Raw genomic sequence first — 20800 nt, 5'->3', positions numbered from 1 at the left:
TGAATCTGGGGCTACCTAATGCCTTGCACCTCAACAGACTCTGAGAGCCAGGGTCTTGTGGGGGGACCAGCGGGTGGACAGGGTGCACTCAGGGTCAGGCACAGATAGGCTCAGTGTCCCCAGAAGATGTGCTAGCCCAGACAGGAGACAGGGAAGAGGCTGCCATCCTGTCCACCACCCCCAGAGCAGGCTGGGAACTGGCGAGGAAGGAGGGAGCAGACAGAGAGGCAGAACCACAATAGGAATCTGGGGCACGGTGTCCCAAGTGTTCTCAAGGCCGGGCTGTGACGCAGAGCGTGACCCTGAGCGGACAGCCTAGCCCAGGCTGTGGGGAGAGGTCAGAGCTGCCCGCCTGCAGGCTGCGGCTTCCCAGCCCAGCTTTACTGCCCAAGGTCACTGCTCAGCTGTGGAGGTGGCTGAAGCTGAGGAGGGAGGGCAGGCCGCCAGGGAGCTCCCCTCCGGGTCCCATGGATGGAGGGCACTGGCCAGGGCAGAGGCTGAGGGGGGTAAGCCAGGGTTCCTCTCCATTCCCCTGGGGAAGCCTCGTTCTCAGAGAGCAGCCAGGCTGGGAGGCGAGGCATGGGGCCTGTGGAAGGTCTATAGGACTATTCTCCAAGGGAACAAGTCCCAAAGGACTCGTTGCCCTCCCTCCGGAAGGGGCCATCTGACTGAGGCAAGGACACCTTTCATCAGGAGCCATGCTGTCCCTCTGCCTCTTTTCCCCTTGTTCTGAGCCTCAGCTTTCTTCCTCTGTCAAGGGGAGGGAGTGTTAGAAAGAGAGCTTCGCTCACCCCCAGGACTGTTGAATTGGAGAACAGTGGGGTCTTAGAATGAGTGAGGCCCTGAATGAGAACAGGGGCGACTGTACCCATGGGCGACCCTCCCCCTCCCCCTGGGACTCCCCCCACCACATGTGCGTACATGGACACACCCACACACTCACATGCATGCAATTCAAAACCGCCCAGTGGACTGTAAAAAAATCAAGTGTGGGAATGGAGGTTCAGCATGAATGCAGGTGTGAGAGAGACATAGAGCATGTGCTGGAGGGAAGGGTGGCTCAGCGCGCCTGTAAAGGGCCTCAGACTTGCCATCTGAGTTGACACGGAGCTGGGAGGAAGCTGGTCCAAACCTCAGGAGCTTACTCAGGACCACCGCCGGCCATGACGATCTCGGCCCTCCATCCACACACACACAGACTGGCCCGCCCAGGGTTCCAGCATCCTGCAGAGCTCTTCCCTGCCCCGAGCCCCTGTCCCCCAACCCCTACCTTGGGCAGGGCCCATCAGAAGGAGAAGCTGGGAAGCCAGCGATGGAATCAGGCAGGCTCATTCAAATCTGCTGTTTTCTCACAGACCTGGCCAGCTGTAGGTGGGGACTGTGACATGAGGCACAAGCCCACCTCTCCTGACACAGGAAGGCCTGAGCGTGTGTCTGGCTCCCTGAGGAGCAGATGGGGGAACCCCTTCTTCCCCCCCCCCCCCCGCCACCCGAGGCAGCCTTAGCCTCAGGAACAAAGGGCAGAATGGGGCCTTGGGACGTCATATGGACACTGGCTCCTCCCCCACCAGTGCCACTCAGTTTCTATAGACAGACTCAGCTCCGCATCAAGCCAGGACTCTTCTTTCTTCTTCCCTCCGGGTGAAGCTCCCAGCCTTCCTCAGTCAAGGGGGTGCAAAGAGCACAGTTCTTTGAGTGACGCCTGGGTTCCAGTGCTATAGATCCATATCCGCAAGCCAGATGATGTTGGATACGGCCCTGAAGCAACCCGAGCCTCACAGGAGCTTCCGCGGCATCGTGTAAGCCCTCAGCGAGGACCAACGCTTGTGCCTGCCCGTCCTCAGGGGGCCCTGCAGAGGCAGAGCAGAATCCATCGGCCCTCCAGGGTAGGGCTGGAGAGGGCCTCGCAGCAGGAAGAGGCCGCCATGCGGGCCTGGGCGCAGGGCCCCCCGGGAGCATCCAAAACTCGGGGCCCAGAAGAACCCATTACTGCTGACGGCTGGGAGGGTCCCCAGAGGAGAACGGTGACGCGGAGGCTTTGTGTGCTTAAACTTGAGCCGAGATTCATTTATTTTTTAATTCATTAAATGTTTTTAACTTCTGTGTGTGAGACACACACATTCAGACAAAGGCACAAGACAGAAATGTGTTCGACTGCAGTGGTTTGTCACAAAGTGGACTTGCGTGTGTAAGCCCCACGTGTCCCACAGGTCAAGAGGTATAGTACTGCCAGCACCCCAAAAACTCCCCCATACTCCCCCATTTCCCCGTACAGATCTCAGACCCTGACTTTTAATCCCAGGGCTTAAGTTTGCCTGGTTTTGAACCAAATCTCTATGGAATCACAGGGTAGGTACTTTGTGTCCGGCTCCTTTTGCTTGAGATTATGTGTGAGAGATTCCTCCCTGTGGCTTCATGTAGTGGCACCTACTGATTTTTATCGCCGTCTATATTCCACTGTATGACTATGTCCCCATTCTACTGTGATGGGCATTTGTGCGACTTCCATTCGGGGTTCATACAAATAATGCTGCTACAAATCTTCTCACGACCGCTGGTTGATGCATCCACACACGCGTTTGTGTTGGGTATGTACCCAGGAGGATAGCTGCATGGGCTATGCCTACGTTCAATCTGAATAGTGTCCAGTGTGCACACAGCTCTCCAAAGTGACGGTGACACTTCAGATCCCCCCCAGCACTGAATAAGCGTTCCGCTTCTTCCACACCCTTATCAACGTTTGACGTAGTCGGGATTGTTGGTTTTGGTTTTGGTTATTCTAGTGGGTGTATAGTAATATCTCGTGTTTTTTTTTTTTTACTTTTTAAGTTCATCCATTTATTTTGAAAGAGAGAGAGAGAGAGAGAGAGAATCCTAAGCAGGGTCCACACTGTCAGCACAGAGCCTGACTCTGGGCTTGATCCCACAAACCATGAGATCATGACTTGAGCCAAGATTAAGAGTTGGACGCTCAAGACTGAGCCACCCAGGCGCCCTCGTTGTGGGGTTTTAAATGACTAATGAGGGTCGGTATCAATTCACGTGCTTATTGACTTATCCTCTCAAGTGCCAGTTTAAATCTCTTGTCCATTCTCTTGGGTGGTCTTTTTTCTTATTAATTTGTAGGAGTTATTTTTATATCTGAATATGAGCCCATCGTCTGTCGTGCGTGTTGTATATATCTTCTACTTGTCTTGTCCACTCCCTCCCTTTGTGATGTCTTTTCTTGAATAGACGCTCTTAATTTAAATGTACCAATTTCATCAATCCTTTCCGTTCTGGTTTGTGCTTGTGTCCTGTTTTTCAAAACCTTACCCTCCCTCAAGTTCATAAAGATTCTTAGCTTTGTCTTTTAGAAGTCTTACTGTTTTATCTTTATACTTAGATGTCAGTCTATCTGGAATTTATTTTTAATTATGATTTGTGATGGAAGCCAGGTTTCTACTTTTCCGTATAGATATCAGATTGACCCAGGACCATTTATTACAATGACAGTCCTTTCCCTGCAGCCCTCTGATGCCATCTTAGTTATGAATTAAGACTCCATATACATGTGGTTCTGTTTCAGGACTCTCTATTCTGCCTCTATGGCCTACTTATCAATCTTTGCACCAATGTTACCTTGTCTTAATTACTATAGCTTTATCATAAGTCTTGATAGCTGATAAAGCAAATCTTCCTTACTGTTCCTCTTCAAAAATATTAAAGTATTTTAGCTATACTTGTCCTTTTTATTTCTCGCACATTATAGAATCAGCTTGTCTATTTCTGCACACACACACACACACACACACACAGTTATGATTTTGATTGGGAGTGCGCCGAATCTATAAACCAATTTAGGGAAGAACTAATTCTTTAAATACTGCATCTTTCAATCCATGAACATGGTATGACCCTCGATGTGTTTATGTTTAAATTATTTTTAATTAGATGGATAATATATGGATACATTTTTATTAGAAATATAAAATTAGGGCGCCTAGGGGGCTCAGCTGGTTAAGCATCTAACTTCAGCTCAGATCATGATCTCACGGTTCGTGAGTTCAAGCCCCACATCGGACTCTCTGCTGATGGTACAGAGCACACTTCAGAAACTCTATTCCCCTCTCTCTGTGCCCCTCTTCCGTGCTCTCTTTCTCCCTCAAAACTAAACAAACATTTTTTAAAAAGAAACAAAATTAGAGGGGCGCCTGGGTGGCTCAGTTGGTTTAACGTCCGACTCTTGATTTCAGCTCAGGTCATGATTCCAGGGTCATGAGACAGAGCCCTGCATCTGGCTCTGCACTGAGGGTGGGGCCCGCTTAAGATTCTCTCTCTCTCTCTCTCTCTCTCTCTCTCTCTCTCTCTTTCTCTCCCTCTCTCCCTCTGACCCTCTCCCCCACTCACACACGCTCTCTCTCAAATGAAACAGAAAAAGAAATATAAAATTAGAGGTGAAACAAGTATTTCTTTCCTTTCCCAAACGCAGCAGTTTCTTATATAAGCACTGTGCTTCTGTACCTCTATGCACGCGCGCATACGTACCAATTTTGGATGGGATCGTATTAAGTTGCCACATGCTCTTTTAACTTAACAATATTATGTAGACATCTCTCTGTGTCAAAACAATTGAACCTAGGTCATTCTTTATAAGTACCACCTGTAGCCAGAGACTATGTCCTAGTACAAGACTACAGACCGAACTCAGTGAGCATCCTAGAACGTGTTTTCTTGGATGTGTTTGTGTTCCTCTAGGAGATTTAACCCCATAAGCAAAGACACCCATTTGGATACTGCTGTAATTATTCAGAGCAGACGTAACGAGGTCTTGAACCAGGCAGGGGAAGGAGAAGAGAGACGAATTTCCTTTTCTAAAATAACATGTGCTTCCTCTTGAGAGTCTCCTGGGCCTCCCAAACCCCTGTCAGTCATGGGTCTGCCATAAATGGAAGATGTAGGGCACAGGAGAAGGGCGGGCTAGGGAGCCCAGGGGGAGAGCAGCAAAGAGTTAGAGGAAGGGGTCTGACCTGTCCATCAAAGCAACCACTGAACAGAAAAGGGGTGAGATGAGACACCTGTCCTGGGCGGGGCCATATGCCGCCTGCTGCACACGCTGCCCTGAGCTTCGCAGCAACCCCGTGCTTAGACCGTGCGAGGAATCTGCGGCTGAGAGAGGTGCAGGGGTCTGTCTGGGCTCGCCTAGTGAGTCAGGGGCCACGCTGCGCTTCTGACCGAGGCCTGGCCGCAAAGCCCTGCGTGTGTGCGGTCTCCAGGCCGAGTCTCTTAGTTCACAACGTTGCCCAAGGACACCAGATGGGCAGACCTAGAGGAGCCAAGGCCTGGAACTCAACTGGGGCGGGTGCTGGGGAGACGGACTCAGGGCTGGCACCAGTCAGAGGGAGCCCGGCCAGAAGGCTGGACGGTGGCAGGTGACAAATGGTGTCTGGTGAGTCCCTGCTGTCTGGGAACCCTTCTCCAAGGAGCCAGTGGCCCACATGCAGCAGGTTGGAGGCAGCGGCTTGGAGCGAGGCCACATCCCCCGTCGGCACGGGGCCCAGGTGCGAGTTCAGGGCAGGGCTCTGCTTCCTGGAAACTTGGGAGCCTGGATGGGCCTAGGAGACCCAACTCACATCGAGGCCTCCACAGCCTCGGGAAGGCCACAGGCCACCAGGGCTTAGAAACCCCCACCGGCCTCACCTCCCTCCGCCCACCTCCTCCCCCTCCATGCGCTTTCCTGGCCTCACCTTTCGGGTCCCCCTTTTATATTTATATTTAAGAAATCCCCTTTTACAAACTTTTTATAAACAAGAGGGAATTTTTTAGTATAAAACAAACGCCATGAATAAAGCCCATTAACCTCCTATGCATACATAAGGGCAGACATTAATTCTTTTCCCAAATTGAGATTGTACTCATCATCCTTATTAAGAAGATGCTTTGATTGCTTCTCAATGTCCTGTGTAGTGTCCATGCCTCGGGGCCTCTGGCAGGATTGCAACAGCTCTTGGGAACACGGACTCAAGTGCCAGCTGGCCTGGGTTTCGGAGCCTTTCTCTGCCACTCATTACTTTTGTGACAGAGCGAGTTCTGCACCTCTCTGGGCCTTGTTCTCCTCGTCAGTAAAATGAGGATGCTAACAGGCTCGACGTGAGGCTCCGTGTGAGAACTAAATGGGGGGGAGGGGGCCTAACCTGGAACACTGTCGATTCTCGGCGAGCACCTGATATTAGGATTATCATTACTCCTCACCTAAAAACGGAGCCCAGCCAACTGCCCCCACCTCATTACCTAAGACTTTGTAGCTGGATCCCAACCCTGACCCTGAGTCTTTATCCGGGTCTCCTGGGCCTACCGTAGGTCTCTTCCTGCCCCCGCCCCCGGGCTGGTGGGGGTGCTGGGGCCTGGGCTCAGCTGCCGAGTAGCATTCAATGGGATTTCTGAAGGTTCTTCCCTGGGTCCTTCCTCAGTGACATGAGTAAGGACAGGGGTTAGAAAAGGGGAAAAGGGGAAGGGAGAAGGCAGAGAAGTGGCTTGGATTTAGCCAGGCCCTAGAAACCCAGCCCCGGGTGCTTTCGAGTCTCTGCCTCACTGGGCTTCCTCACCTGGTGTGCAAGCCCGGGGTCCCTCCTCGGTGGCGTCACTGGGAGAGACGGTTGGCGTGACTGCTCTCCCATGGCCAGGAAGGGCGGAGACCAAATCATAACCACCCCTAGAAGGAGTTGCTCAGGCTCAAGGGCACCACTTGGGGTTCACTCTGTTTGTTGGCCTTGACGGGGACCCGCTGACTTCCAAGTGTGGGCGCACGTGTGAGCTGGGACCCAGTTCTGAGCCCTGGAATCCACAGGAGGTGAACAACTACCGGCGGGCCATGCAGAAGATGGCAGAGGACATCCTGTCGCTGCGGAAGCAGATCAGCATCCTGGAGGCAGAGAACCACACGCTGAGGAGCCAGCTAACCCAGGGGGAGGTGGAAGAGGAGCAGAACGACACCAACAAGAGCCAGAATCTGGGTGAGGGTGTCCGGGCCACCGAGAGCATCCAGCTGCCCGCCTGAGCCCAGGCTCTAAATTGTGGGTCAGGGTGGCGGGGAGCCTTTCCCAGGTGCACCTGCTCCTGGACACTGGCTGGGTCCTCTCTCCGGGATGGGAGACTCCAGCCCTGTCTCGAGCCCCAGAACTGGGAGACCCCCGCCCCACCCCGCCCCGTCCCCAGCTGTGCTGAGCCAGGAGATGTGCCCTCCCTGAGCCAGCTCCCCCAACACCCCCCCCACACAGTGTCCATGAAGCAGAAACTGCTGCTGAGTGAGCTGGACATGAAGAAGCTGTGGGACAAAGTGCAGCATTTGCAGAATGAGCTGATTCGAGTGAGCTGAGGCTGGGGGACAGAGGGGAAGGGAGCTGGGGGGTGTCCAGAGAAGTACCCGTGAGCAGAAGGGAGAGGGGTGTGGAAGGAAGGGGGTGGTGCAGTTGGAGGGAGACTCAGCAGAGGGGCCAGCAGTAACCCCAGGCACTCCCTGCCTTCCCCCACCACCAGAAGAATGATCGAGAGAAGGAGCTACTCCTCCTGCACCAGGCTCAGCAGCCACAGGCCGCGCTGCTGAAGCGGTACCAGGACAAGCTGCGGAAGACGAAACTGCTGGAGGAGACTGTGCGGCACCAGGAGAAGGCAGGTGTCAGAGGGGTCGGCCCATCGGGCGCCAGCCACAGACCAGAAGGTGCAGAGCCCCCAGGCGAGCCCAGCCTTTGTGCCCTGCCCTCCAGGTGATCGAGAAGATGGAACGGGTGCTGGAGGACAAGCTGCGGGACAGGAAGGAGCCCCTGCTCACCAGGCTGCAGGGAAAGCCCAGCGTGGGTGAGTCTTTTGTCCCGTCCCCCCGGAAGCCCTGCCTTCCTGGAGCATCCGCTTCCGGAGCAGAACTGGGACAAAGGATGCTACCCCCCTACTGACGCAGGCAGTGAGAGGAGGGCTCCCAAAGGTCCACTGGGCTCCCTTCTCCTGCCAGGGAGCCCCTCAGGACACATCAGGGCAGTGTGTGAACCAGGTTAGAGACGGACGTGCTCGGACCCACAGAGGGGAGGCACCGCAGACTAGGGTGAGCAGACAGGGGCTGCCCAAGAAGAGGGGCTTCCAGAACCCTCCAGATTACTTCCTCCTCTCCCCATGTCTTCAAAGAGTCTGCTCCTACAAAACAAACAATACTTGTTTGTTCTCTCCATTGATGTTAACCGAAGCCACCCAGGACTGCCAATCTGACAGGGCTCTGGCGGGCAGGGGACAGCCAGCTCACCCCATATCAGCCCGGCCCAGGCAGAGGAGTTCCCTGAGCCATCTGTACAGCCTCACCGGGGACCCCTGCGTGCCCAGCCCTGTGCTCAGCCTTCACTGCATGGGGATGTCGGGTGGTGCATTCCAGAAGGCCTTTGGAAAAGAATGAAAGATGAGACTGCCTTTCAGGAACCCTGAGGTCATCCCAGAGTGGGAGAAGAGGGAAGGCAACCCAGGGAGGGCGGAGGGCCAGGGAGTGACAATGCCAAGAGCAGAGAAGGGAGGAAAGAGAGAAGTGAAAAGCTAAAATAGACCCAGGACAAATGGCGGGGGAGTGGTTATGGAGAACACTGTGGTCAGGTTATAAAGAGCCCACAAGGAGGGCCTGAGGCGTGTGGATCTGATTCTACCGGGCAGGGAGCCGGTGAGCGCTTGGGAACAGAGGAAGGACAGAATGGAGCAAAATGCCGGGGCGGATCAGGCAGGGGACACGAGGGCAGGAGAGCCCAGCTCACGAACATCTGTGGCCACGTCTGCAGCCTTCCCTGTGCTCTCAGCCTCTGGCCTTCCCCCGGGGCCCGCAAGAGAGAACCTGCCCGTCGACCTGTACTCCGCGCTACTGGCAGAAAACTCCAGGCTGCAGGCAGAGCTGGATAAGAACCGCCACCAGTCGGCCCCCATCATCCTGCAGCAGCAGGCCCTGCCGGTAAGAGCTGCCGGCACAGGCTTGGCCTGGGCCTGCCCCAACAGGTGCTCGGCGATCACTCACAGCACAAGCCAAGTTGAAGACCGAGACCAGGAACTGGGCTTCCCAAGGTCTCCAACGTTCCTGGCGTCTCCTGGAGCGCCAGCTCTCAGGCCTGCCCCTTTGCTCCCAGGGACACACATGGGTCTGAAGGCGCCACTTTTGCCCTCATTTAGCAGCCCCAAATGGCCCTTGACCTTTGATTCCTGACCCCTTTTGCTGGCCTGCCCTCGGACTCCACACAAGCCTCTCTGAGCTCCGTCCCGGAGCATTTCCTGGGATTGGTACAGCCTTGGAGAGCCCTTTTCCCCCATCCCAGGTGGACCCCGGGGAGTTGGGAGCAGGAGGAGACCTGGCAGAGAGACTGCAGGAGACAGATGGCCCAGGCCACTCCAAGGGCACAGAGACCCTGCCCGCACAGGTGGGTGCCCCCGGCCCCAGAAATGCCCCAGCCCCATTCCGTCTCCCAGGCTGCTGCAGGTGCCCCTGCCTCATGCAAACCCAAAGACGAGACATTTGGAACTCCAGCAAGGGGTGGCCAGGGGGCACAGGAGAGTTTTTCTCTTCATCCCAGGACTTGCGGGAGGTGAGTTCTGTTTGAAAGCGCACCCGATGCACGGACATCCAGGTGAAGTGCGGGGGGATAAGGGAACCCTTGCTTCACAGATGCTTCACTTTACAAGACTCCCCGTTCGAGATTCCTTTCTGGGCACCGACAGGCGCCACCTAGTGCATTTTACGTTTAGAGATAGATGTCCAGAAACTCCATGTAACCAAAATCTTTGGGGAGAACAGTCGTGAAAAAAAGCACACACCGTATCGGGTCAACTTTGAGACGAGGGTTTGGCCCTGGGTTTGGCCCTGGGTTCAGGCTCTGAATCAGCCAGTTGAGTCTGGAACTCAGACCTGGCTGGTTTCTCCCTCAGTATCTCATGGCCTCCTGAGCCCACACGGCCTCCATCCCCAGCTGGAGCCATGTGTGCGTTTGTGCTTTGCCCACAGGATCTCCTTGGCAATACTTCAGACAAGTTCAACCTTCTGGCCAAGCTGGAACGAGCTCAGAGCCGGATCCTATCCCTGGAAAGCCAGGTGGGTGAGGTGCAGGCGTCAGTCAGGCTGGGCGGGTTCACCTCTCAGCCTATGACCAGGGTCAGGGTCAAAGTGTGACCAAGGTTGTGGCTCAGTCTATGACCAGAATCAAGGATCAGTGTGGACTGAGGGTCGGGGCTCAGTATGTGGTTGGAACTCAGAGAAGGTCCTTCTGTGTCTTAGACCCCTCCCCCGCCACCCTGCCACGCCTGCTGTTTCCGGAAGGTAGCAGGTCCACATTGCCCAGGGTTTTGCTCACTGCCCGGGGAGGAGGCTCAGGCTCTGGATGTCCTGGATCGCAGGGATGCGCCCTGCTGCCCAGAAGTTCCCCATCTGTCCCTCTCCGTGTCCACAGTTAGAGGACTCGGCTCGACGCTGGGGACGAGAGAAGCAGGACTTGGCCACAAGGCTGCAGGAGCAAGAGTACGGCTTGGCACAACCCTCAAACTCCATCATCACTGACCTGCCTGTGAGTGAGCCCTCTGGACGAGCTCCTTGGGGGTCAGGCAGTGGGGCTGGCAGCCACTCCCCGCCCCAATCCCGAGTCACCCGGCCTTGAGAAGAACTACGCAGGGGGACCAGCTACCCACTGGAAGTCTGTTTCTGCTCTGTTACCACCAGAAGCCCTCGCCTGGTCTCGATGTCCCACCTGCCTAAGGCATCGCTGAGATGCCCCACGGGTGGTGGTGAGAATCAAGGGGTGATGGCCGTGGGTGGGGGTTGTCCAGGCGTTTCTGGACTGCTCTGGCACTGGCTGTCCTTTAGCATGGGCGGAGTAGCTGCGGCCCCCACCCAGCCCCTTAGCACCTGAGGTCCTCCCAGGAGCTCACCTTCTCGGGCAACTGCAGTGCCGCACCCCTGCCAGGGAGGGGAGCAACGTTGCCAGAGAGAAACACTGGCGGCTTCCTGAGCGCACATGGACCTGTTCACAACTGCCCTTCAAGCTCAGCCCCAGGCTCCCAGGTCCCCCAGAGCAACACCCCTGAAGGCTCCTGCCCTTGAGCCATCAGTGTTCTGCACATCTCCAGGCTCCCGGAAAGGCCGGAAGAGGATGGGAGGTTGGGGCGTGGGGGCGGGACACTGACAGAGAACACAGGGCTACCTTGGCAAAGTCACCTGCTGAGACCTGGGGGCTCTTGGAGAAATCGGGTTTGACTTGCTGTGGTTAAACAGCTGTGGGAACCTTTGCGAAGTCGTGGCCCACTAGGTTTTGGATCCTCTGAGGCATGGCTTGCCAAGATGCACTTTAATGGGTCATCCCCCGCCCCCAGCGGCAGGGGCGTGCTCACCTCACTTTGCTCTGCACACCACAGCACTACTCGGCCCTCTCCAAGGACAGCAGGCGACCCTCAAAGCTGGACCCCTTGACGCCCAGCTCAGAGACCAAGCTCAACAAGCCCTCGAACTCCCAGAAGACCTGAGTCTTAGCAGACCTGAGTGCCGGAGGAGGCCTCCCTCTCTGTGTGCTGGGGAGTCTCATTCCACCCCCCAAATGACTCCATTAAATGCTGTAAGTCCGTGAGCATTCGTCTCTTTTCTGGGGTAGGGCAGCCTAGGGGGCCCAGCTTCCTCCTTCCAGACCCCACTCTGGGCCCTGTCCCTCTGCTGCAGCCTTATAGCCTCCTGCCTGTCCCAGAAGCTACCATTTTGGGAGAGCCAAAGGCCATAGTGGACCCAGGAGGGTGGGGGAGAAGAGGCTTTCCAAAGCAGGAGCCAGGGAGACACACCCCTTCCAGAACTCCAGAAGAAATGAGGCCAGCTCTGTTGGAAGATGTGAGGGAGGCTGGGACTTTCCACTTGCCCCGAAACATCTCATATCTGAAATCCCTTCTTTCAAGTTCGATTGATCAGTTTCTTGGGAAGGGAAAGACTTAAAGCCTGACTGTGGCAATCAGTTACATGTTAGTGTGAAATAGTCCATTAACCAGGGCCAGGCTGAGTGGGCAATGTTGTGTCCATATATAGCCAGGGACAGGAAAGCTGATGGGGCTCGGGGAAGGAACCCTCTGCTGAGAGTCGGAAGGCCCGGATTCTAGTTATAAACATGCTGTGCGACCTTGAGTGACTCAAGCCACCTCTCTGGGCTTCCATTTCCCCATCTGTCCCATGCAGAGCTTGACTTCTTTGATGGTAGTGCCCTTTCCAGCCCTACCGTTTCTGAGTCAAAGATAACTGGGGCCCAGAGAAGTGAAAGGAAGCAAGAAAGAGAGAGAAAGCCAACAAGAAAGATGATTCTATGGTAGGGAAAAGTAGAAAGGCTCCAAAAGTGGACTCAGAACCTTCAGATGCTGGTAGAAGAGACCAGGGCAGCAGGGCCGCTGTCCTGGGCGGGACTAGCTCCCCTGTCTGCCTGCAGAACTTAGACTTGGCTAGCAGAGGGCCAGGAGGAACCAGGCACCTGGTCAGGAGTTATAGAACTCAGAGAGGGTAAGGGGGCCAAAACTGGGACCAGTGCCAGGCAGTCCAAATAATGCACCAAAGGCCCAGCCACAGTCTTCCTGCCTACTGCCCAGAGAAAGACCGGGTGGGGTAAAGCAAACATACTGGCCTCTTATTCCCTAGATTGGCCACCTCACACCAGACCCTCACTCAGGCTTCAGCCCTGGACATGCTCCAGAACTCTAGCTGACCTTGGCAGGAAGTCCTCATGACCCCATAGGGAACTCCCACCCTGAGTTCAGCCAGTCAGAGGTCTACAGGAACCTCATTCCTGATAGGTGGGCCTGCCCGGAAGTCTGTTCTCAGACCACCCTGTTCCCTCAACAGAAGCCGGGTCCTTTGTCCCTCTGCCCGCCGCTCCAGGAGCTCCCCGCACAGTGGCAATAGCCCGCCACCTGCTCTGCCTTGCCCCCAGCCCCAGGCAGCAAGGGGGTTAATCCTACTGGCTCCTGAGCAGGTGGGTCCCAATAGAATTGGCTTCAAGGGCAGCTGCCCTGGGTGCCCCATTCGTGCCCAGATCCCGTTGCTGACCCAGGTCAGGGAGCATGATCACAGGAGCGATAGATCACTCCGGGGGTCGGACGGAAATGAGAACACTTCACACGGTTTGGTCATTTATTGCCTTCATGGGTCAGGAAAAGAAGGGGAAGAGGTGGGAGAAAGAGGGGTGCCCTGGCCAACTTTCTCCTCCCAGAGCTGGCCCAAAAGGAGCAGGGGAGGGGGGCTGAGGACTGAAGAGCAGAACCGCCATGGGCCCCACCCCGACCTTCCTCCAGCACCCCTGCTGTCCTGAGAGGTGGGAGAGGCAGCGTCCACCCTCTCTAATCACACCTGGGGTGGGTCCTGGCTGTAGGGCCTGAAGGTGAGGAGGATGGGCTTGTCGGGCATCAGGATGAGGTTGAATGTGGTGCCCACATCACTGAGATGTTGCATTTCAACTCTGAAGTTCTCCAGAATCTGAGAAAGAGGGGTGGTGGGCTTAGGGGAGAGGTGGGGAGGGGCTGTCTCCCTCAGGGCCAGGCTCATTCACCTGTAGGTGTCACCTGTCGTGAGTGACTGGAGGAACTCACCGCCAGCTCCTGTTTGGCCTTGCACAGCGCCTGAAAATGCATGACTAGTGCCTCGTCCCCTCGATCAGCCTTATAGCTTCAATGAAACCTTGTCCCCCCCACCCCCTTACCCGTCCCATCCCACCTGGGGGGGAACAGATGGCCAGGGGACACCGATGGGCCATAAGAAGATTAGCCCGAAACTGTCAGGGAGGAGGAAGGCAAATAATGGGAGACAGATGTCCCCAGCCCTGTACTCCCTGGGCTCCGGGCAGAGATGAGAGTAGGAGGGTCACTGCCTTCATTAGGGCCATGGCCAGTCCAGGTGGCCAGATGCCCCCGGCCGGACTCACATGGATGAGGAAGAGGGTCATCTCGAGCTCAGCGATCCGCCGGCCCACACACTGCCGCACACCCCAGCCAAAGCCCAGGTTCCGGAAGTGGATGAGTTCCTTGTCTTTACTCAGCCATCGGGTTGGGTCAAACTTGCCCGGATTGAGGAAGAAGGTGGGGTCTTGGCCCAAGGCATAGGTGGACACCTGCACCAACGTCTGGGGACAAGGTGGGCAGAGGCCTGAGAGGCTTCATCTACTCCCAGCCAGGAGCATTAACTCAGCTTCCCCACCCCCGCTCCCCAGCCAGGCTGCCCAGTGTTCCAGCACGGGACCCCGCCCACCGTGTGACGTTAAAAAAGTTCCCACCCCCTCTCCTGAGCCTCACCCATCAGATGGGCAGGACTGAAGACTCAAGGCCAGGGATGGCTCAAGGGATTGTCCAGCCCTTTCCTCAACCCCAGAGGGCTCCCGAGACCCAGTGGGGCCTCCCTCTTAACCCTGGGCTCCAGCAACATTCCAGGGACCATCACCCCCTATGCCCAGTACTCCTGCCCTTCATTCCTACTTGGACTGCTGCACCAGCCAACTCCAGGAAGAAAGAGGGGACAGAAACCCTCGTCGCCACCCATCTGTGTGCAACTGCAGTCTGTCCCCAGCCTCCTCTGTCTGACTGGCAGAGCCGGCAGCCCCCCCTGCTGCACCCACCTTGGCAGGAATCATGTAATTTCGAAGAACCAAGTCATTTTCAAGGTATCTCTGCAGGGTCACAGAGATGGGGTGGAGTCTGCCGGAGGAAGGCATTCAGAAGCTGATGCCCCAGGGCACCCGGGTGGCTCAGTCAGTTAAGCGTCCAACTCTTGATTTCGGCTCAGGTCACGATCTCACGGTTCATGACTTTGAACCCCACGTCGGGCTCCATGCTGTCAGCTGTCAGCGCGGAGCCTGCTTGGGATCTCCCTCTCGCTCTCTGCCCCTCCCCCGCTTGTGCTCATTCTCTCTCTCTCTCTCTCTCTCTCTCTCTCTCAAAATAAATAAACTTTAAAACAACAGAAAAGGAAGCCGATGCCCTGAGGCCTGGACACAGCCTGTGCACCCAGCAAGGCATCTCAGCCCCAGTGCCCCGGGGGGATCTGGGGACGGGACGTACTCTTCTCTCCTCCCTCGCCATTCCCAGCTGTCTCCCCGGACTTCTCATTTCCTACCAACGCCCTCCCTTCGGCCCTGCCCAGGGATGTGGGGGATGAGGTGGGTGGGCCTGGGAGGGTTGGGCTTGCCTCAGTGTCTCCTTGATGCTGGCTTTGAGGAGCGGGACGTGCTGCAACATCATGCTGATGTCTCCCTGGGCCTGGCGCCGGGCAGCCCGGACCTCCTCCCGCAGCATCTCCTGCACCTTCAGGCTGCGTGCCATCTCGTACAAGTGCCACTGCAGTGTCATGGACGTCTGGCAGGGAGTGTGCGGTGTGGAAGACAAGGAGGACCCATCACTCCTGAGGCATCTAGACCCATGCTAAATTCTCACTTCCAAAGATCTTTGCCCACTCTCATCCCTGCATCCAGAGGCCACCGTCCACGAAAGCAAAACACAGTTTGACAGGCAAACGTCCAAAGAGCCTGCCTCACCCCCCAGGCAGGAATGTTTGGGGCAGCATTTGTCCCTGCCCTTGTCCCCGATGTCACCAGCGCCCACCTGTTTCCCCAGCCAGCAGAGTCACCCATACAGCTGGTGCCTTCTTCCAGAGGACTCCAGAGGCCTTTGGAAGCCAAATCCTACTACTGTAAGGGCTGTACTCCCCAATGACTGCCATCCCACCCCTCTCCCGTTAGACCTTCCCCAAACATTAGTCCTTGCCTGTGGGAACAGAAAAGAAAGTGAGGCCCAAAGATACTGAAACCAGAGCCACCAGTCCCGTTTTCCATCCGTGTTTCAATGAGCAATGCGGTCTATTCTGGGATGGACCAGCCCATCTCAGTATTAGCCGGAGGCAGTGACCAGTAGCCCTTCACTGAAGCGTGAGTGACACTCGTCAAGCCCCACAGTCCAAGATTCTTCACGGGGAGGGGGGACCCCAGGCTGAAGCAGCCCTCCCTCCTGGGGCCAGGACATGCTGCTATCTGACCAAGGGTCATATTTTGGTCTCCTCCTTCCTCCCAGCAGGGGCACTCTGGAAAAAATGTCATGAGGCCACTTCCCAGCTCCAAATCCTTACCTGGCCCCAGAAGCTTTTGCCTGACCCGTGAGGCTCCCCCCAACACTTGCCTACCGCTCCCAGGCCCCCTGCCCCCTAATGTTCTAGCTACACACAGCTCCTGAAGCCCAGAAATCTTCCTCATGCTGTTTGCTCATTCTAGAATTACCGCCCCCACCCCCGCCGCCCCCCACCAAACCTAGGAGGCAACGGTGTACTCCTTTAAGGCTCAGATCAAATGTGTGTAATGGTCTTATCACCTCCAAGGCCTGACACAAACTAGGTACTTGGGAGATATTGAATACGATAGTCAACTAAGTTACCAACTGTGTGACCTTAAGTTACTTAACCTCTCTGTGCGCCAGTTTCCTCATCTAAAACAGAGGGATAATAGTAACATACCTCATAGTGTTGTTTGTGAATACTAAATGAGTTAATACATGTGAAAAGCTTAGGAGCCTGCCTGCCATCTAGGACAGGCTTAATTTTTAGATTTTTTTTAATACTTATTTTATTTTATTTTTTTATTTTAAATTTTTTCAACGTTTATTTATTTTTGGGACAGAGAGAGACAGAGCATGAATGGGGGAGGGGCAAAGAGAGAGGGAGACACAGAATCGGAAACAGGCTCCAGGCTCTGAGCCATCAGCCCAGAGCCTGACGCGGCGTTCGAACTCACGGACCGAGAGATCGTGACCTGGCTGAAGTCGGACGCTTAACTGACTGCGCCACCCAGGCGCCCCAATACTTATTTTATTTTTGAGAGAGAGAAAGAGACAGAGCATGAGCTGGGGAGGGGAGGGGCAGAGAGAGGGGGAGACGGAATCCGAAGCAGGTTCCGGGCTCTGAGCTGCCAGCACGGAGTTCTACATGGGGCTCGAACTCACTGACTGAGATCATGACCTGAGCTGAAGTGGGACGCTCAACCAACTGCGCCACCCAGGCGCCCCTAGGACAAGCTTAAAAAATGTTACCCAAAAATAGGTGAGCGGTTTTGTCTTCTACATAACTGATGATGAACTAGGTTTAAAATGTGCTCAAAGGCTCGGCTGCATCCTGTCCCAGAGACCAACAATCCGCTGTTAGAGCCCAACAGAAATCCGATACCAGGAAAGAAAGTTACTAACCCGAGGGCTTTGGCACGTGTCTCCCTAGTCCTGAAATTTCTGCTTCTCCCTCCTCTCAGCAGCAGCCTTCAAGACACAAGCTGAATGTCGGCTCCTCTATGGGGCGCTGTCCCTGTCCTACAAGGCCACCGTTTTCTCTCCCTCCTCTGGGCACCGTCAGTAACTCGGCACATGCCTGGTCGGCCGACCCTACGATGGTGGTCATCGGCGCCCATGCAGCCTCCTCGTCGTGGGCTGCCCCGCATCCCCGCCAAGTTCACAGGCTGAAGTCCTGACCCCCCAGTACCTCACCGTGGGACACTGAGGGCCGTGAGGCCTTTCAAGAGCGAATTAGGGTGAAATGAGGTCACGTGGGTGGGGCCTAACCTAACAGGACTGCTGTGCTTCTAAGAAGAGGAGGTTAGGACACAGACACACGTGCGCATGCGTGCACAGACCCTGTGAAGACACAGGGAGAGGACAGCTATCTACAAGCCAAGTAGAGGCCGCAGAAGAAACCAACCCAGCCACCTGGCTCTTGGACTTCTAGCTCCAACTCTGAGAAGATAAATTTCTGTGTTTTAGGCCACCCGGTCTGTGGTACTTTGTTCTAACAGCCCCGGCACGCTGATATGCCCTTCCTTCCCGGGCCCTTTGGGACATTTGGGGTCTATAGCATTCATCTTTACGGTCTCGATGCCTGAATCACAACTAACACTCCATAAACACTAAATAATGAGCCCTCACTATCACAGCGGCCTGGGAAGGTTCAAGATAGTGGTAAAAGGGACCGCACACAGGCCAGAGACATGTTGACAGTCAAGAAGTTTCTGGGGTATTGAACCACCTGTGGAGAGGGCCCGAGGGAGAGACCACAGAGCATGCCTCCAGACACAGGGGGCACCATGGGGGACTGACGTCTGGAATGGGGAGGATGTTCTATTGGCTCCCAGATCTTCTGCGGTCCTGCCTGCCTTCCTGAATCGAGCAAGCTGTGTCCTCCACCTTTGATTGGAGCACCCCTCCCTCCCTCAAGGGCTCCAGGCGCAACCTGGGCCCGCCACCTATGCCCGGGTGCTCCGTTCTCACAGGCCAAGAAAACCTGGCAGATCAGCCTCAAGTTATGCACCATGGGTGACCATGTGACCTGGCCCTTCCTCATCCTAGAGGATTAGGATTTAAGAAATGCAACCGGAGAAAGGGAGGCCCACCCCACATGGGTAGGGTTTCAGGCAACGAGGTGGACTTGTGGGGAAGGGGCACGGGGCACAGGAGGGGACAGGATGTGCCTTCGGCCACCTCACCGTGTCCACACCCCCTGCCAACATCTCTGTTATGTTGGCCTTGACATCCTCAAAGAGCAGCTTGTGACTTCTTAGGAGGCGTTGCAGGATGCAGGGGTAATTGTTGAAATCTCTCTTGTGCCTCAGGTCCCAGTAGAAGTTCTGGGTGTATGCCTCCGCTGTGCAGGAGGAGAAAGGAAGAGTGAGCTCTCTGCAGGTGGGAGGTCAGGGGAGGGCAGGCACCAAGGGCCTGCGGGTTCAAGAGCCCAGCTTGCTTGGCTGCCACTTTACTGAGCACACACTCTCTGCTAAGCCCTTCATATCCATTTAATTCTTGACCACAGCTCCGGGGGGGGGGGGGGGGGGGGGAGGTGAGATCATCCCCATTTTACAGATTAGGAAACAGAAGCTCTAAAGGGGAGTGGCTTGCCCAAGGTCACGAGAGTGTCGGGGGTGGGGGGGCAGAGCTGGGATATGGTTCTAGGTCTGAGGTCAACACCACACCCCCATCTGCCTTCTCCACCCTACCTTACCAATCTCGCTCACCAAAGTCCTAATCTGTCACCAAGCACAGCTGTGTCTGGAGCACCAGTCCTTAACCCTCGGGAGATCCTGGGCTCTTGGGAAGAATATGATGAATGTCTTTGATCCTCTTTCTAACCATCTCCAACAGCCAGCCTTTAGGCCACCATGGACAGGGGTTCCGGGGCCTTCCTGCCTCCTCTCCCTGCCCACCAGAGAGCAGAGATTTCTTACCTCTCTCCCCCCTTCCCAATCCCAGGCCTGGGTTTCCCACCCTCTGGGGTAGACAGGGCTCCCCTGGCCCCCAGACTTGGCTAACCAGCCTCCACCTTTATTGAAAATCACATCCCACGCAGCCACATGGTCCCTCCAGGTCTTGGTCTTGAATAGACGGAACAGGTCTGGGGGGAAGTTGAGCATGGGGACACTGGTGTGGAACATCTGGTAGACAGCGTCGATGAACCGCTGGGCATCAGGGTCCACCACCTCCTCCAGCATCCCCAGGCGCTCCCCAAACATGACGTTGGTGATGGCTGCAGGGGGAGGCAGAAAAGCCCCTTTCAACCTGGCCATCTGAGGGCGTCAGCCCCCAGGAACCCCACCCCTGCCAACCCAGAGGATCTCCTGCACCCAACCTCAGGCTCCTTCAGTAAAGAAACTGAGGCCTGAGTCCCAAACAGTGGAAATGGCAGGACTGAGGGAAAGCTACCCTCTAGGAGCCACTCGGGTCCTTCAGAGGGGCGAGTAGAAGACCCTGCAAAGGGTGGCAGGAAGCAGTCTCCAGCAGGGAAAGTGCCCAGGCGGGGCTGAAACTGCGCCTCCCACCCTCCAACAGCACCCCAAGCAGCCTCTGGGCTTTCCTCCTGGGAAGGGAGATCAATTTCTCATCTGGAAGTGACCAAATTGGCTATCTCCCAAAACAGGCTATATGGGAAAGTGGATTGGCCATCCAAGACCCACTCTGGCTGGACCTAAAAACTCCCAACCGCCCCAAGTGTTTCCTGCCTACTTGGTCAGGAATTTGAATGTTGACTTCATACCAAACTCTGGACACCCCAAATCTCCTGCAGTGATCACATGATCGCCATCAAGCCACAGGCCTTTGCATGCACCATTCCCTCTTCCCATACTGCCTGACTCCTTACCCCATCTATAAAACTCCTACATATCCTCAACTACCCCATTTAGATTAACCACCCAACTGTCCCTTCCTCTCCCAGACCTCGAAGGTCAGTGTCCCAGGAGAGAGAGAGAGGTAGAGGATGAGTCCAGCAGTTCATTCCAGAAGCCAATCCCAATGCTTCTTCAGGATCTGTGCTGGGTCTCAAGGTAGGAGGCTGGGTTCTCCCACCCACAGGACCACTGCCAGGCAGAAACAGTCTCCTTACACTCAAAGGCAAAGCGAAACAGGTTGTCGCTGATGTCCCCTGAGAACTTTCCGGAGCCCTGCAGCTTGATGCGCCTGTGCAGGACTTTCACAAAGTCCTGAGACACTGGGTCCAGCAGGGGAATGAAGTTCTTTATGGCCTCTGGAGACATCACCTCCTGGTTCAGGGCCAGTCGGTCTTTCTTCCAAGCTCCTGACTTCCTGAGAAAACACAGGCCCTCAGGCCCTGATGGTCACAAACCCCAGGCCTGGCAGACACAGAGGGGGCTGACTCAACTTTCCCAGGAGGCCGAGCCACAGCTCAGAGCCCGGCACTCACTTCCACCCCCATCACTCTGGGCCTCCCATCTCCCAGCTTCTGCCTGGCATGGAGGCAGGAAGAAAGAGGGTAGGGAGAACAAAACCCCAACCT

At 55.7% G+C, this 20800-nt stretch overlaps 2 protein-coding genes across 11 annotated transcripts in view; one reads left to right on the top strand and one right to left on the bottom strand.

Moving 5' to 3' along the window:
* The window catches only part of CCDC33 (coiled-coil domain containing 33), a 113987-nt gene extending 99071 nt beyond the window's left edge, over nt 1-14916 (top strand). For 3 of the 9 annotated variants that reach the window (XM_053223730.1, XM_053223728.1, XM_053223731.1), the window contains 9 exons: nt 6827-6992; nt 7257-7345; nt 7516-7647; nt 7743-7833; nt 8787-8953; nt 9312-9413; nt 9995-10081; nt 10437-10550; nt 11395-14916. In XM_053223730.1, the coding sequence (XP_053079705.1) occupies nt 6827-6992; nt 7257-7345; nt 7516-7647; nt 7743-7833; nt 8787-8953; nt 9312-9413; nt 9995-10081; nt 10437-10550; nt 11395-11502 (1056 nt within the window). In that variant the 3' untranslated portion in view covers nt 11503-14916. Of the gene's footprint in view, nt 1-6826; nt 6993-7256; nt 7346-7515; nt 7648-7742; nt 7834-8664; nt 9414-9918; nt 10082-10436; nt 10768-11394 lie in introns of those variants that run through there. The other 6 variants (XR_008299038.1, XR_008299039.1, XR_008299041.1 and 3 more) reach the window with 6 other exon arrangements.
* Nucleotides 13122-20800, bottom strand: part of LOC106979451 (cholesterol side-chain cleavage enzyme, mitochondrial) — a 28166-nt gene continuing 20487 nt past the window's right edge. For both annotated transcript variants that reach the window (XM_027067764.2, XM_015077322.3), the window contains 7 exons: nt 20390-20589; nt 19331-19534; nt 18501-18658; nt 15179-15345; nt 14610-14688; nt 13923-14120; nt 13122-13477 (listed from right to left, as the gene is read on the bottom strand). In XM_027067764.2, the coding sequence (XP_026923565.1) occupies nt 13346-13477; nt 13923-14120; nt 14610-14688; nt 15179-15345; nt 18501-18658; nt 19331-19534; nt 20390-20589 (1138 nt within the window). In that variant the 3' untranslated portion in view covers nt 13122-13345. The remainder of the gene's footprint in view (nt 13478-13922; nt 14121-14609; nt 14689-15178; nt 15346-18500; nt 18659-19330; nt 19535-20389; nt 20590-20800) is intronic.

The sequence above is a fragment of the Acinonyx jubatus genome, chromosome B3 (genome assembly GCF_027475565.1).
Source record: "Acinonyx jubatus isolate Ajub_Pintada_27869175 chromosome B3, VMU_Ajub_asm_v1.0, whole genome shotgun sequence".
NCBI classification, from domain to species: domain Eukaryota; kingdom Metazoa; phylum Chordata; class Mammalia; order Carnivora; family Felidae; genus Acinonyx; species Acinonyx jubatus.
This window is presented reverse-complemented; position numbering and strand designations above follow the sequence as displayed.